Below are 16,189 nucleotides of genomic sequence, written 5' to 3' on the forward strand. Positions count from 1 at the left end.
ACTTCCTCCTGTTAAGTTTGTTGTCCGAATGACCGAGTCTGAGTCTACATAAAATGTTTTCCCTTGGCGGAAGGGAGAAGGACCGAGTCACAGAGCATCAAAACCTAAAGTTCCACGAATTCCAAGGCTGTAAGGCAGAGGAGCTGTCTCCCCGCCCACGCCGCCGCCACCTGAGGAGAGCCCCGCCAGCCAGGACTACAAGTCCCAAGGTGCTCCGCGGCGCGCGTGCTGCCCGCCGGGAGCGACCCTCCCTCTCCCGTGAGTCTGCGCGGGAAGTGGAAGCCGGCGCTGAGGCGAGGCGGCCGGCTGGGAGCAGGGGAGCTGTCGGCCGTGCTCGCTTCTCCGCGCTTCTGGACTCGTGGCCGGCAAGCCGGCCCCGACTCCGCCGCCGCCATGCCCATGAAGGGCCGCTTTCCGATCCGCCGCACCCTGCAGTACCTCAGTCAGGGGGACGTGGTGTTCAAGGACTCGGTGAAGGTTATGACGGTGAACTACAACACGCACGGGGAGCTGGGCGAAGGCGCCAGGTCAGTCCGAGCTGCCGGCTCCCACCAATCGCCTGCGAGCCCGCTGGAGACCTGGCGCCACTGTGCCTGCCCCACTGCGCGGACGGGCAGCTGCTCCAGGTCCCACAGCAGAAGGGGACCCTGGGCCGGGCTGGGTGAGGGGTGGGGTGGATGGAGCCCAGCCCGGGGCCACCGAGCCGCTGGCGTCCCGGCTCTCCTTGCACTCGCGGGCTCCGGGCGAGTTGTGTTTCCTCAGTGTCCCGACTGGGGGGACACCTGTGTCCCAGGGCTGAGGTGGGGGTGCGCTGGGAGAGGTTGCCGCCGCTGGCCTTGGTAGGGCCGGAGCCCTCAGGCGTGCAGCGCGGTGTCTGAATGCTCCGCGTGCTGTCTAAGCCCGTTTGCTGTTCACCGCAGTGTTCCTCTCGGCCCAGGGATGAGGGAGCGCGAGACGGTGAGGGACCGGCTCGGCCAGGCACACCCTCCTGCAGGCTGGTGAGGGGCAGCTCTGAAAGTGCTTCTTCTCCAAGGTCTCCTCACCGTTGTTGTTGTTGTTTTTTAATTTTGGGCTGTGCTGGTCTTCAGTTGCCGCGGGGGGAGCGGGGGAGCTTTCTTTTGTTACCCGAGCAGGGGCTACTCATTGCGCCGGCCTCTCTGGTTGTGGACCACCGGCTGTGCGCGCCCGGGCTTAGATGCGCTGCAGCGTGTGGGATCTTTCTTCCCGACCAGGGATGGCGCCCGCGCCCCTTGCTCCACCACCGGACCACTAGGAACGTCCGGACTCATCACCCGTATAAATGAAGGGACTGCCCGTGCCAGCTCTGCAGCCTCCCTTTACCCACTTCGCCCCTGCACCCCCGACTCCTTGATGCTCTTCAGCCCGCAGCAGAGTCGGGGTTCATTGGAAGGGAAGCTTGCAAATGAAAGGTTTGAACTGGACCTTGAGGCAGCCGACAGTGCTCTGGGCTTCTCAGGTGTTAGATATAAATTTACCGAGTGCCTGCTCATGCCGCCCCGCGATGTGTGCTGGGAATGTAATTCCTGTTTTTCAGAAACTTTGGGCCTGGGTATGTGGGATGGATCAGACTGTGATTGGAGAGCAGCTCCCTGTGGAGGGTGGTCCCCCCCACTCGGGGGGGTTCTTCAGTGCAGGGCTGTTCAGGAGAGCCAGAAGCTACCCCCTAGCTGTGTTTGCTTCCACAGGTGTACCTAGGAACTTGGACCTGCTTGTGTGGGGTCAGCTGGTTATGAGGGCTTCCTGGAAGACTCGGTCATAGGGCTGAACGGGCTCCAGATCGCCTGCATAACTGACTTTGAATCCTTCTATCCACACCAGGAGTCCCAGGGCAGAGGCCAGACAGGTACAGCAAAGGAGGGACACAGTGTGGATGGACCTGCAGTAAAGGGAAATACTGCCCTGTCTCAGGGGGTCACTCACTGCTTGGCCACATGTTAGCTAGGTGGGCCCCATGGAGAATCTCTGACTTGTCAAGAAGCCTGAATTTCAGCTTTTTGTGTAAGTCTCTGGTGTTTTAAATGGTCAGCTGGGGAATTCTAGGACTTCCTTAGTAGTCCAGTGGCTAAAACTCAGTACTCCCAATGAAGGGGGCCCAGCGTTCAATCCTTGGTCAGGGAAGTAGATCCCACTTGCTGCAGCTAAGACCCAGGGCAGCCAAATAAATACGTATATTTTTTAAAAAGACCAGTCAGTCAGAATAGACCTGCTCATACTTGCATGCTCAAATATTTTAATATTCTTTAGGTAAACAGTAGCCAAACAGCCTTTGTTCCTAGTGATAAAGGCTTGCGTTGTTTCACTGGTATTGAGGTTTTAGCCTGGCAGACTTGCTCTTTGTAGGCCCACTGGCCTTTGCCCTGGGCACTTCAGCTGTCCCTCCGTTTCAGGTGCCAGTGGTCAGCACAGCCTTGGGCTAGTGAGTCTTAGGCTGTGCGCTGGGTGTGTGGGGAGCCGCCTTATTCGGTGTCTGAGCTGTTCCACCTCACTTCTGCCAGGTGTTCTTGCCCTCACGATGCAACGGGAGTAGTAACAGCTGCTGGCATTTATCAGGTTCTGTGTTCAGCCCTGTGCTGTGGGGTCCAGGTGAATTTGATAATGACTGGAGCCCAATGCTCACGGCCCTGAGTCTGTGGCTTACTGGTCATGTGACCAAGGACCTTTTACTTTTTGGACTTTTTTTTTTTAAACATTTGTTCATTAGGCTGCACTGGGTCTTAGTGGCAGCCTGCAGGATCTTCGATCTTTGTTTCGGCCTGCAGGATCTTTAGTTGGGGCACGTGAACTTCCTGGTGGTCCAGTGGCTAAGACTCGGTGCTTCCAGTGCAGGGTGCCTGGGTTGGATCCCTGACATGTTTTCTTGATGTAAAAACCCCACCCTCTGGGGTTGCTGCCAGCATTCGAGTGTAAGTGCCCAGGTGCGAACTGAAGGTACCTTTTGTTATTACCCTCCACGCCATGCTCCAGCAGGAACTGTTACATAGGCCTGCTGAATGTTGTCCTAGTAGTTCCAGGTGCGAGAAGCTTTTCACAGATGTGCCCTGATTTGTTTGTAAACAGTTTTGCTACGTGGCCATCTTCTGCTGTGGGGTGGGAATTGAGGAGAGGGGTCCTGAGTCCGGCAAAGTCCAGTCCTGTGAGCTGTGATGGTCTCCAAAGCTTATTATGGTAGTTAGTACTCTGCTTCCGCTTCCTCCCAGAGGCAACTACTTTTCAACTCTAACCATTTGATTAGCGAAGTGTTTTACCGCCATATAAATACCATAGTTAGCTCCTTTTATTTTCTTAGCTTTAGGCTTTATCGATTGACCTGCTACTTTAGAAGGCAAGGATTTAGCTCTCCCAGCAGCACTGCCATTCCCCACCCCAACACATGCATGTTGAGTGTGAGTTGGAAAAGAATTTCCAGACAGTGTTTCAGAAAGGAGTTTATTAAGAACAAAGAGCAGAGATAATGAGGGCACTGCAGGCACAGAGGGCCGACCCCTGACCAACCAGGGAGAGCCAATGCAGGCTTAGTAGCCGATTTTTATAGTCTCAAGACAGAAAATTCCTGCCAGAAGGGTGACATTAGGTGATTGGTTAGGGTGGATATTTGTACCTAGTGTGGGATCAGGGAGCTGGCCGGTTTAGATGGGTTGGGTGCTTATGGCAACGGTCACTATGGGCTCAGTCAGTTCCGGAGGTGACCAGGGTTGCGTCTGTGGCCTTGCTATGGGACTCCACAGTGCATGCTGCTCGACAGCCCCACCTCCTCCCAACAGTCATTTAAGAATTTCGAATAAATTCACTGTTACTTGATTTTGCTCCATCCTGCAGCCGGAACAAAAGCCCCAGTAAGGCCTTGCCTGAATCTCTTGCCTGAATTCACTGTTAAGTCACTATGACTGTAAACACTATACATAGTTGAGTCAGAGTACGGTGATTATTTTTTATTTTTCTTTTTGCAGTTTTTTGTTTCCCTAGCTTTATTAATTGTCATTGCTTTTGTTTTAACTTTGGATTCTGCGCCAGTTTTGGACATCTGCCCAAGCAGATGTCAAACAGTCAGGCTCTCTGTTGCTCCTGTCCTTTTCTTGAGAATAGACTGCAAGCTCCTGTGTGGACTGCTTGTCCTGCCTCCACCGTGCTGACATAAATGCTGAAGCGCAGAGCAGTGACTTGCTGGGACGTGGTAAAGCCAGGCAGGCTCCTCTCCTGAGTGCCGCTTACACCTGTTCATGTTCTGGTGTGGGGGCAGGGCGGCAGCAGGAAGCAGAGGGTGCGTTGAAATTCGGGTCATTTGGGGCGCCTTTAATCAAGGGATGATTTGCAAAGGTGTGGCAAGAGTGGGAAAAGAAACCGTAAGGGGTAATACGGACCAGGGTGCTTGGCTTTCCCCAAGCAGTAGAGGTTGGCTAGAGGCCTGACAGGAGATTCAGGCAAGGCCTTACTGGGGCTTTTGTTCCGGCTGCAGGATGGAGCAAAATCAAGTAACAGGCTCCCTTGAGCTGTTTCCCTCTGTGAGGTGACGGTGGTGGTGTGTCCAGGGAGAACTACAACAGCAACTGTGTAGGGACTAGATGGGGGAAGGAGCCAGGCTGCCTCTGGCTTAACTGTTGACTCGAGCAGGGGTCATGTTGCCCCTGCCAAGGAGCCATTATGCTCGGATACGTATTCGTGTCAGTCCCAGGGATGAAGTCTCTAACGTGTTTTCGTGTGTTTATTTTTACTGTATTTTACTGGAGTGTAGTTGCCTCACAGCATTGTGTCCGTTTCTGCGGTACCGCATCCTGAATCCGTCAGTCGTGTGTGCTCATGTAGCCCCTCCCTCCTAAGCCTCGCGCCCACCCCACATCCTGGCCCTCTGGGTCACCCAGCGCTCAGGGCTGAGCCCCCTGAGTTACGCAGCCGCTTCCTGCTCGTCGTGTTTCACCCAGGGTAGTCTGTAATGTCCGCGCTAGTCGGTCAGCTTGCCCCCCATGTGTCCACAGTCCGCTCTCCGCGTCTGAGCCTGGGTTCCGGCCCTGCAGTAGGTTCATCAGTCCCATTTTTCTAGATTCCAAATGTATACATTAATATTTGCTGTTTCTAACTTCACTGGGTGAAACAGGCTCTGGGTTAAACATTATTTCAGCTGACTCAAACTTGCTACTTTTTATGGCTGAGGACTGTTACATTGTATAAATGTACCACTTGTCTTTATCCATTCATCCCTCTGTGGACATCCAGGTTGCTTCCATGTCCTAGCCATTGTAAGTAGTGCCTCAATGAACATGGGGTTGCATGTGTCTTTTTTTAGAATTTATTTTATATTTTTGGCCACACGGAGTCTTTGTTGTGGTGTGCGGGCTTCATCCAGTTGGCAGTGAGTGGGGCTAGTCTTTGTTGCGCTGCGTGGACTTGTCATTTCGGCGGCTTCTCGTTGTGGAGCAGGGGCTCCAGGAACACAGGTTCAGCAGTCGCGGCTCACCAGCTCCAGAGCAAGGGCTCGGTGGTGGTGGCTCAGGGGCCTCATCGCTGCGAATCATGTGGACTCTTCCCCAGCCAGGGATCAAATCTGTGTCGCCTGCATTGGCAGGAGGTTTCTTATCCCCTGTACCACCAGGAAAGTCCTATGTGTGTCTTTTTGAATTACGTTTTTGGCAGGGTATGTGCCAAGGAGTGGGATTGCTGACACATGGTAGTCTTATTTCTATTGTTTAAGACATCTCCTTAGACACTGATGAAATCACTGCAGATGGTGACTGCAGCCAGGAATTTAAAGGCGCTTGCCCCTTGGAAGAAAAACTATGACCAGCCTAGACAGCATATTAAAAAGCAGAGACATTACTTTGCCAACAAAAGTCTGTCTAGTCAAAGCTATGGTTTTTCCAGTAGTCATGGATGGATGTGAGCGTTGGACTATAAAGAAAGCTGAGTGCCGAAGAGTTGATGCTTTTGAACTGTGGTGTTGGAGAAGACTCTTGAGAATCCCTTGGACTGCAAGGAGATCCAACCTGGGTGTTCGTTGGAAGGACTGATGCTGAAGCTGAAACTCCCATACTTTGGCCACTTGATGTGACTCATTGGAAAAGACCCTGATGCTGGGAGGGATTGGGGCAGGAGGAGAAAGGGACAACAGAGGATGAGATGGCTGGATGGCATCACTGACTCGATGGACATGAGTTTGAGTGAACTCTGGGAGTTGGTGCTGGACAGGGAGGCCTGGTGTGCTGCGATTCATGGGGTCGCAAAGAGTCGGACACGACTGAGCGACTGAACTGAACTGATATGATATTTGTTTTTCTCTCTCTGACTTACTTCACTCTGTATAAGAGGCTCTAGGTTCATCCACCTCCCTAAAACTGACTCAACTTCCATCCTTTTTATCGCTGAGTAATATTCCATTGTATATATGTACCACGACTTCTTTATCCATTCATCTGTCCACAGACATCTAAGTTGCCTACGTGTCCTGGCTGCCACAAATAGTGCTGTGGTGAACGTTGAGGTACATGTGCTTTTTAAATTATGGTTTTCTCAAGGTAGATGCCCAGTAGTGAGACTGCTGGGTGATGGTATTTTTTTTTTTTTTTTTAATTGGAGGATAACTGCTTTACCATACTGTGTTGGTTTCTGCCATACATCACCATGAATCAGCCATAGGTATGCATATGTGCCCTCCCTCTTGAACCTCCTTGGCACCTCCCACGCCATCCTACCCCTCTAGGTTGTCAGAAAATACCAGGCTGGTCTCCACGGCTCATAAAGCAAATTCCCATGGCTATCCATTTTACTTATGTATTTCAATACTACTTTCAGTTCATCCCAACCTCTCCTTTTCCCACTGTATCCAGAAGAATGTGCACTATGTCTGCCTCTGTATTACTGACCTGCTAATGGGTTCATAACTACCGTTTTTGAAATCCGTGCATGTGCATAAATATATTTGTTTTCTGACATCACTGTGTTTAACAGGCTTTAGGATCATCTTCCTCACTAGATCTGACTCTTATTCCTTCCTTTGTATGGCTGAGTACCATTCCACGGTATATGTGTACCACCAGCTCGACGGACATGAGTGTGAGCAAGCTCTGGGAGTTGGTGCTGGACAGGGAGGCCTGTGTGCTGCAGTTCATGGGGTCACAAAGAGTCGGACACGACTGAGCACCGCACTGATATGTGTACCACACGTCCTTGTCCATTCATCTGTGGATGAGCATCTAGGTTGCTTCTGTGTCCTGGCTATCGAAAATACTGCTGCAGTGAACTTTGGGGATACACGTGTCTCTTTGAATTACGGTTTTCTCGGGGTCTGTGCCCTGTAGTGGGATTGCGTATAACGTAGTAGTCTGTCCCTACTTTTAAAGGAATATCCACACTGTTGTCCATGGTGGCTGTAGCAGTTTGCATTCCCACCAACAGTGCAAGAAGGTTCCCTTTTCTCCACAGCCTCTCCAGCATTTATTCTTTGCAGAATTTTTGATGATGGCAGTTCTGACTCTCTGAGATGATATCTCATTGAAGTTTTCATTTGCATTTCTCTAATACTGACTGATGTTGAACGACATTTCATGTGTTGGTTGCCCATCTGTATGTCTTTGGAGAGATGTCCATTTAGGTATTGTGCATGTGTTTTGAATGGATTTTTATTCTTTGTTTGTTGACATTGAGCTCCAGAAACTATATATTTTAGAAGGTAATCAGATGTCAGCTGCTTCCTTTAAAATATTGTCTCTGATTCTGAGTGTGTTGTCTTTACCATTTTGTGTGTAGCTTCCTTTGTTGGGCAAACCTTTTAAGTTTAATTAGGTTCAAGTTTTATTTTTGGTTTTATTTTCATTATTTTAGAAAATGTGTCAGAAACTTATTTTTTTATTTTTCATAATTATTTCATTCTTTAACTGGAGTATGTTTGCTTTACAATTATGTGTTGGTTTTTGCCATACAAAGTGTCAGTCAACCATATATGTGTATATACCCCCTCCATCCTGAACCTCTGTCCCACCAACCCCCACCCCTCTGGGTCATCACGGCTCACCAGGATAAGCCCCTGTTACACAGTAACTATGCATCACTGTGCATTTTACACATGGTCATGTGTGTATTTCCATGCCACGAAGACTCCTTAGAGTCCCTTGGACTGCAAGGAGATCCAACCAGTCCGTTCTGAAGGAGATCAGTCCTGGGTGTTCATTGGAAGGAATGATGCTAAAGCTGAAACTCCAGGACTTTGGCCACCTCATGTGAAGAGTTGACTCATTGGAAAAGACCCTGATGCTGGGAGGGATTGGGGGCAGGAGGAGAAGGGACGACAGAGGATGAGATGGTTGGATGGCATCACTGATTCGTTGGACGTGAGTTTGGGTGAACTCCGGGAGTTGGTGATGGACAGGGAGGCCTGGCGTGCTGCAGTTCATGGGGTCGCAAAGAGCTGGACACGACTGAGCGACTGAACTGAACTCTCAATTTGTCCCACCCAGTCCTTCCTCTGCTGAGTCCACAAGTCGCTTCTCTACTTCTGGGTCTTATTCCTGCCCTGAAAATAGGTTCATCGATACCATTTTCCTAGATACCATATGCTAAGTCACTTCAGTCGTGTCCAACTCTGTGCGACCCCATAAACGGCAGCCCGCCAGGCTCCCTGTCCCTGGGATTCTCCAGGCAAGAACACTGGAGTGGGTTGCCATTTTCTTCTCCAGTGCATGAAAGTGAAAAGAAAGTGAAGATACCATATAGATGCACCAAATACAATATTTGTTTTTCTGACTTCTTCACTCTGTCTGAGAGGCTCCAGGTTCAACCCCGTCCGTGGAACTGAATCAAATCCGTTCCTTATGGCTGAGTAATATCCCTTGGTGGGCTTCCTTTGTGGCTCAGCTGGTGAAGAATCCGTCTGCAGTGCGGGAGACCAGCGTTTGATCCCTGGGTTGGGACGATCCCCTGGAGAAGGGAAAGGCTACCCACTCCAGTATTCTGGCCTGGAGAATTCCATGGACTGTATAGTTCATGGGGTCACAAAGAGTTGGACACGACTGAGTGACTTCCACTTTCAGTATCCCATGGTATATCTGTAGCACAACTTCTTTATCTGTTCACGTGTTGACATACATCTAGGTTGCTTCCATGTCCTGTCTATTGGAAATGGACATAGATAATTGGGATACAGGTGTCTTTCTGAATTATTGTTTTCTCAGGGTATATGCCCAGTAGTGGGATTACTTGGTCCTATGGTAGTTTTATCCCTACCTGTTTTAAGGGGTGTCCATACCATTGTTCGTGATGGCTGTAGCAGTTTACATTCCCACCCACAGTGCAAGGGTGTTCCTTTTCTGTGCACCCTCTCCAGCATTTATTCTTTGTCGAATTTTTGATTGTGGCCTTTCTGACCCTGTGAAGTGATACCTTATTGAGGTTTTCATTTACATTTCTCTAATAGTGAGCAATGTTGATCATATTTTCATGTGTTTGTTGGTTATCTGTATCTCTTCTTTGGAGAGATGTCCATTTAGTCTTCCCCCATTTTTTTGTATTAGATTGCCTTTTTTCTTGAGCTGACTGTGGTTCAGATCATGAACTCCTTACTGCAGAATTCAGACTTAAATTGAAGAAGCTAGGGAAAACCACTAGGCCATTCAGGTATGACCTAAATCGAATCCCTTATGATTATACAGTGGAAGTAATGGATTCAAGGGATTGGATCTGATAAACAGAGTGCCTGAAGGACTATAGGTAGAGGTTCTTAACATTGTGCAGGAGGCAGTGATCAAAAATGCAAAAAAGCAAAATATTTGTCTGAGGAGGCCTTACAAATAGCTGAGAATAGAAGAGAAGCAAAAGAGAAAAGGAAAGATACCCATCTGAATACAGAGTTACAAAGAATAGCAAGGAGAGATAAGAAAGCCTTCTCAAGAGAAGAGTGCAAAGAAATAGAGGAAAACAATAGAATGGGAAAGAGTAGAGATCTCGAAGAAAATTAGAGATACCAAGGGAACAAGGGACATTGCAGTCCAACCAGTCCATCCTAAAGGAGATCAGTCCTGGGTGTTCATTGGAAGGACTGATGCTGAAGCTGAAACTCCAATACTTTGGGCCACCTGATGCAAAGAACTGACTCATTTGAAAAGACCCCAATGCTGGGAAAGATTGAAGGCCGGAGAAGGGGACGACAGAGGATGAGATGGTTGGATGGCATCACTGACTCGATCGACGTGAGTTTGAGTGAACTCCAGGAGTTGGTGATGGACAGGGAGGCCTGGCGTGCTGCGGTCCAAGGGGTTGCAAAGAGTTGGACACAACTGAGCAACTGAACTGAAGGGGACATTCCATGCAGGGGTGGGCACGATATGTATGGACAGTATGGACCGAACAGAAGCAGAAGATAGTAAGAAGAGGTGGCAAGAATACACAGAAAGTATACAGAAGAACTGTACAAAAAAGGTCTTAATGGCCTGGATAACCACAATGGTGTGATCACTCACCTAGAGCCAGACATCCTGGAGTGTGAAGTCAAGTGGGCCTTAGGAAGCACTACTACAAACCAAGCTAGTGGAGGTGATGGAATTCCAGCTGAGCTATTTCAGTTCCTAAAAGATGATGCTGTTAAAGTGCTGCACTCAGTATGACAGTGAATTTGGAAACTCAGCACTGGCCACAGGACTGGAAAAGGTCAGTTTTCATTCCAGTCCCAAAGAAGGGCAGTGCCAAAGAATGTTCAAACTATTGCACAATTATGCACATTTTATATGCTAGCAAAGCAATGCTCTAAATCCTTTGAGGTAGGCTTCAACAGTACCTGGACCGAGAACTTGCAGATGTACAAGCTGGGTTTGGGAAAGGCAGGGGAACCAAAGATCAAATTTCCAACATCTACTGGATCATAGAAAAAGCAAGGGAATTCCAGAAAAACATCTACTTCTGTTTCATTGACTAAAGGCTTTGACTGTGTGGATCACAACAAACTGTGGATAATTCTGAAAAAGATGGAAATACCAGACCACCGTACCTATCTCCTGAGAAACCTGTATACAGGTCAAGAAGCAACAGAACCTTACATGGAACAAGTGACTGGTTCCAAATTGGGAAAGGAGTATGTCAAGGCTGTATATTGTCACCCTGCTTATTTAACTCATATGCAGAGTACATCATGTGAAATGACAAGCTGGGTAAAGCTTAGGTTGGAATCAAGATATCTGGAAGAAGTATCAGTAACCACAGATATGCAGATGACACCACCCTAATGGCAGAAAGCAAAGAAGAACTAAAGAGCCTCTTGATGACGGTGAAAAGAAGAGAGTAAAAAAAAAGCTGGCTAAAGTTTCAACATTCAAAAAACTTAAGATCATTGTATCCAGTCACATCACCTCATGGCAGACAGGGACATGGAAACAGTGACAGACTTTATTTTCTTGGGCTCCAGAATTACTGTGAATGGTGACTGCAGCCATGAAATTAAAAGACGCTCCTTAGGAGAAAAGCTAAGACCAACCAAGACAGCATGTTAAAAAGCAGAGACATCAGTTTGTTGACCTAAGTCCGTCTAGTCAAAGCTATGGTCTTTCCAGTAGTCATGTATGGATGTGAGAGTTGGACCATAAAGAAGGCTAAGTGCCAAGTAATTGATGCTTTTGAACTGTGGTGTTGGAGAAGACTCCTGGGAGTCCCTTGGACTCCAAGGAGATCAAATCAGTCAATCCTAAAGGAAATCAACCCTGAATATGCATTAGAAGGACACATGCTGAAGCTCCAATACTTTCGCCCCCTGATGTGAAGAGCCAGCTCATTGGAAATGACCCTGATGCTGGGAAACATTGAGGGCAGGAGGAGAAGGGGTGACAGAGGGTGAGATGATTGGATGGCATCACCGACTCAATGGACATGAGTTGAGCAAACTCCAGGAGATAGTGAAGGACAGCGAAGCCTGGCGTACTCCAGTCCAGGGTTGCAAATAGTCCTACATGACGGAGCGTCTGAATAACACAATTTTTCTTGAAACTGAACTCAGTGAGCTGTTTGTATATTTTGGAAGTTAATCTGTTCTCAGTTTCCTTGTTTCAGATATTGTCCCCCATTCTGAGTGTTGTCTTTTCATGTTGTCTGCAGTTTCCTTCGTTGTGCAGAAGTTTTTAAGAATGTTCCAGTTATTTATTTTTGCTTTTATATTCATCATTTTTGAATGTGGGTCAAGATTTTTAATTTTTTTCATAATTAAAACTTTCTTTCAACTGAATGTTGTGTTGGTTTCATCATACAACAACCGAGTCCGCCATAAACACACGTATGTCCCGTCCTTCTTGAACCGCATCCACCCTCACCCGTCTAGGTCATCACAGCTCCCCAGGCTGAGTTCCCTGTGTTATACGGCCGCTTCCCATTAAGTATGCATTTTCACATGGTACTGTTTATGTTTCAGTGCTGCTCTCTCAATCCGTCCCACCTTGTCCTTCCCCCACCTTGACCAAAGTCCGTTGTCCCTCTGGGTGTCTATTCCTGCCCTGCTCATGGGTTCAATGCCATTTGTCTAGATTCCCATGTATATTAATATATGATACTTGTTTTTCTGAATTCGTTCTGTATAAGAGACTCTAGGTTCATCCACCACCCTCAGAACTTCCTCAGATTCCTTCCTTTTTATGGCTGAATACTATTCCATTGCATATATGTACGACAGCTTCCGTCTCCGTTCATCTGTGGATGGGCATCTGTCTTGCTTCCATGTCCCAGCTATCATAAACAGTGCAGCAGTGCGCTTTGGGGTACATGTCTGCTTTTTAATTATGATTTTTTCAGGGTATATGGCCAGTAGTGGGATTACCAACTCATATGGTCATATTTGGCAACCCACTCTGGTGTTTGTGCCTGGAGAGCCCCGTGGACATAGGAGTCAGGCCATCTACAGTCCGTGGGGTCGCAAAGAGCTGGACTTGACTGAGCGACTCACAGTAGAGTACGGTCATAGGATGCCCAGTTTAACAGACCTCCATACTGCTGTCCATAGTTGTATCAGTGTGCATGCCCGGTAACAGTCCAGGAGGCGCGCATTTCCCCACACCTTCTCCAGTACTTATTGATGGAAGTTTTGATACTAGCCATTCTGACCCGTGTGAGGTAGTGCCTCATTGAGCTTCTCGTTTGTATTTCTCTCTCAATGAGTGATGTTGATCATATTTTCATGTGTTTGCTGGCCAAGAGTATATATTCTTTGGAGAGATGTCTATTTAGGTCTTCCAGGTATTTTTTGATCAGATTGTTTGTTATTTTTGAAGTTAAGCTCCATGAGCTTTTTGTATAATTTGGAGCTTAATCGTTCATCAGTCGCTGTTTTTGCAAACATTGTCTCCCATTCTGTGGATTGTCTTTTCGTTTTGTTTGTGGTTTCTTTGCTGTGCCAAAGCTTTTAAGTTTAAAAATGTCCTAATTGTTTATTTTTGTTTTTATATTCATTATTTTCAAAGGTGGATCAAGCTTTTTTATTTTTTAAATAATTTTTCTTTAGTTTTTAAAATCAAAATGTTTTTTCTGACAGTTTTTGTTAACTGTTTTACGGTGTTGCGTTGGTTTCTGCCATAAAACAGTGAATCAGACATAATTATACGTACATCCCTTCCCTCTTGAATGTCCCCCCAAGCTGCCCCATCCACCACCGCCCACATGCCATCCCTCTAGGTCATCACAGAGCGCTAGGCTGACCTCCCTGTGCTATGTGGCAGCTACTCACTAGCTATCCATCTTACCACTGGTAATACACATATCTCAGTGCTACTCTCTCAACTCCTCCCACCCTGTGCTTCTGGCACTGTGTCTACAAGTCCATTCTTTACCTCAGGGTCTCTATTCCCACCCTGCAGATTGGTTCATCGGTACCATTTTTCTGGATTTCGTACATATGCGTTAATATACGATACTTGTTTTTCTGACCTACTTTACTCTGTATTAGAGGCTCTAGGTTCATACACCTATCTAGAACTGACTCAAAGTTGTTCCTTTTTATGGCTGAGTAATATTCCATTCAATATATGTACCACAACTTTTTTATCCACTCATCTGTTGACAGATATCTAGGTCGATTGCATATCCTATCATAAGAAACAGAGTCGATAGCCAGGATAGTGACTATCCATTGCACTGAAATAGTGCAATGAACCCTGGAGTTTGAGTTTTTTTGAATTACTGGTTTCTCAGGTGTATGCTCAGTAGTGGGGTTGGTGGGGTGTATGGTAGTTTTTTTTTTTTTCTTGTTTTTTTAAGTCTCCATACTGTTCTCTGTTGTGGCCATATCAATTTACATTTTCACCAGCGGTGTGAGAGGGTCCTCTCTTCTCATCCTCTTCTGAATTTTTTGTTTGTAGAATTTTTTTGATAATGACCTTTCTGACCCGTATATGACTCCTCATTGCTGTTTTCATTGACATTTCTCTGACCTTGAGCGATATTGAGCCTCTTTTATGTGTTTGTTGGCCATCTGTGTTCACAAAGGTGGATCCACAATTTTTATTGTATTTTTAACTTTTTAATCAGTATTTACAAATGATTTTTAATTGGAGTATAATTATGTTAACATGTTGTGTTGGTGTCTTCCATGTAGCAGCTTGACTCAGCTGTAAATATACATGTGTCATCTCCCTCTTTAATCTCTCTCCCCGCCCTTGTCCAATCTGGAATAGCCATCATATGCTTAACTTTGAACTGTTATATCCAAAAAGGCACACATTTTACCAAAAGGTTAAAAAAAAGGCCTAAAAGGAGAACTACAACTCTAGCTGCTAAGGAGCTGAGGACGGGATGGAACCAGGTTGACTTTGGTTTTACTGTTGGCCGGACAGCAGGTGGTGGGGCCCCTCCCCGCTCCCAAGGAGCCATTGTGCTTGGATATGTATTTTTGTTAATCTTAGGGTTAAAGTCTAACCTGTTTTTCTATTTTATTTTTATTGGAATAGAATTGCTTTACTGAGTTGTTAGTTTCTGCTGTGCAGCATCGTGAATCCTTTACGTGTGTTCATATATCCTCTTCCTCTGGAGCCTTCCCGCCCCCCCAGATATCACCTGTCTAGGTCCTCACAGTGGAGATGGCAATGGCACCCCACTCCAGTACTCTTGCCTGGAAAATCCCATGGACGGAGGAGCCCGGTGGGCTGCAGTCCATGGGGTTGCTAAGAGTCGCACACACGGAGCGACTTCACTTTCACTTTTCACTTTCACCCATTAGAGAAGGAAATGGCAACCCACTCCAGTGTTCTTGCCTGGAGAATCCCAGGGACGGGGGAAGCCTGCTGGGCTGCCGTCTCTGGGGTTGCACAGAGTCGGACACGACTGACGCGACTTAGCAGCAGCAGCAGCAGGTCCTCACAGAGCCCTCACCTGTGCTGTGCTTCCTGTGGCTGTGCTTCCTCACCTGTGCTTCCGCTGGCTGTCCGTTGTCCACGTGGTACAGTGTAGATGTCGGTTCTAGTCTCTCAGTTCACACCCCTTCTTTCCACGCCTGTGTCCACAAGCCCTTTCTCTGTGTGTCTCTTCATGCCCTGCAAGGAGGTGCACCGTACCATTTTTCTAAAGCCTCTATATGTGTGTTAATATATGATACTTGTGTTTTTCCTTCTGACTTACTTCAGTCTGTAAAACAAGCTCTAGGTTCATCCACCTCAGTTCAGCTGACTCAAATTCGTTCCTCTTTGTGGCTGAGTGATATGCCTTTGTATATACGTGTCATATCTTCTTTACCCATTCGTTCATCTGTCGGTAGACATCTAGGTTGCTTCCATGGCCCAGCTATTATGAGTAGTGCTGCAGTGAACGTTGGGGCACACGCGTCTTTTTGTGTCTAGCGTAGTTGGTTTGTGTCTCCGCCCGTGCTGGCTCCTGCTGCAGCGCCCGGGCCCCCCTGCAGCGGCCCCTGTGGCGCAGGCTCTGGGCTCAGGGTGGGCTGTGGCACCAGCTGTGCTTGCCCTGCAGTGCGTGGGCGCTTCTCAGACCAGGGATCGAACCTGTTTCCTTGCATTGGCAGATGGATTCTTATCCACTGTACCATCGGGGAAATCCCTCCATGTGTCTTCCTGAGTTACGGTTTTTCCAGGGTATATGCCCAGTAGTCGGAGAAGGCAACGGCACCCGACTCCAGTGTTTCGGCCATAGAGCGACGTGAATCAGCTATAAATACGCCCGCTCCCTCTGGAACCCCCCTTTCACCACCCCTCATCCCGCCGCTCTGGGTTTC

General features: G+C 47.7%; 1 protein-coding gene across 2 annotated transcripts in view; it reads left to right on the forward strand.

The window, feature by feature from the left end:
* The first annotated feature begins 260 nt into the window (after positions 1–260).
* Positions 261–16,189, forward strand: part of MRPS25 (mitochondrial ribosomal protein S25) — a 44,982-nt gene continuing 29,053 nt past the window's right edge. The window contains exon 1 of one of the 2 annotated variants that reach the window (XM_059879751.1): positions 261–527. In XM_059879751.1, the coding sequence (XP_059735734.1) occupies positions 394–527 (134 nt within the window). In that variant the 5' untranslated portion in view covers positions 261–393. 2 annotated transcript variants of the gene reach the window in all.

This window comes from Bos taurus, chromosome 22 (genome assembly GCF_002263795.3).
Source record: "Bos taurus isolate L1 Dominette 01449 registration number 42190680 breed Hereford chromosome 22, ARS-UCD2.0, whole genome shotgun sequence".
NCBI lineage: Eukaryota > Metazoa > Chordata > Mammalia > Artiodactyla > Bovidae > Bos > Bos taurus.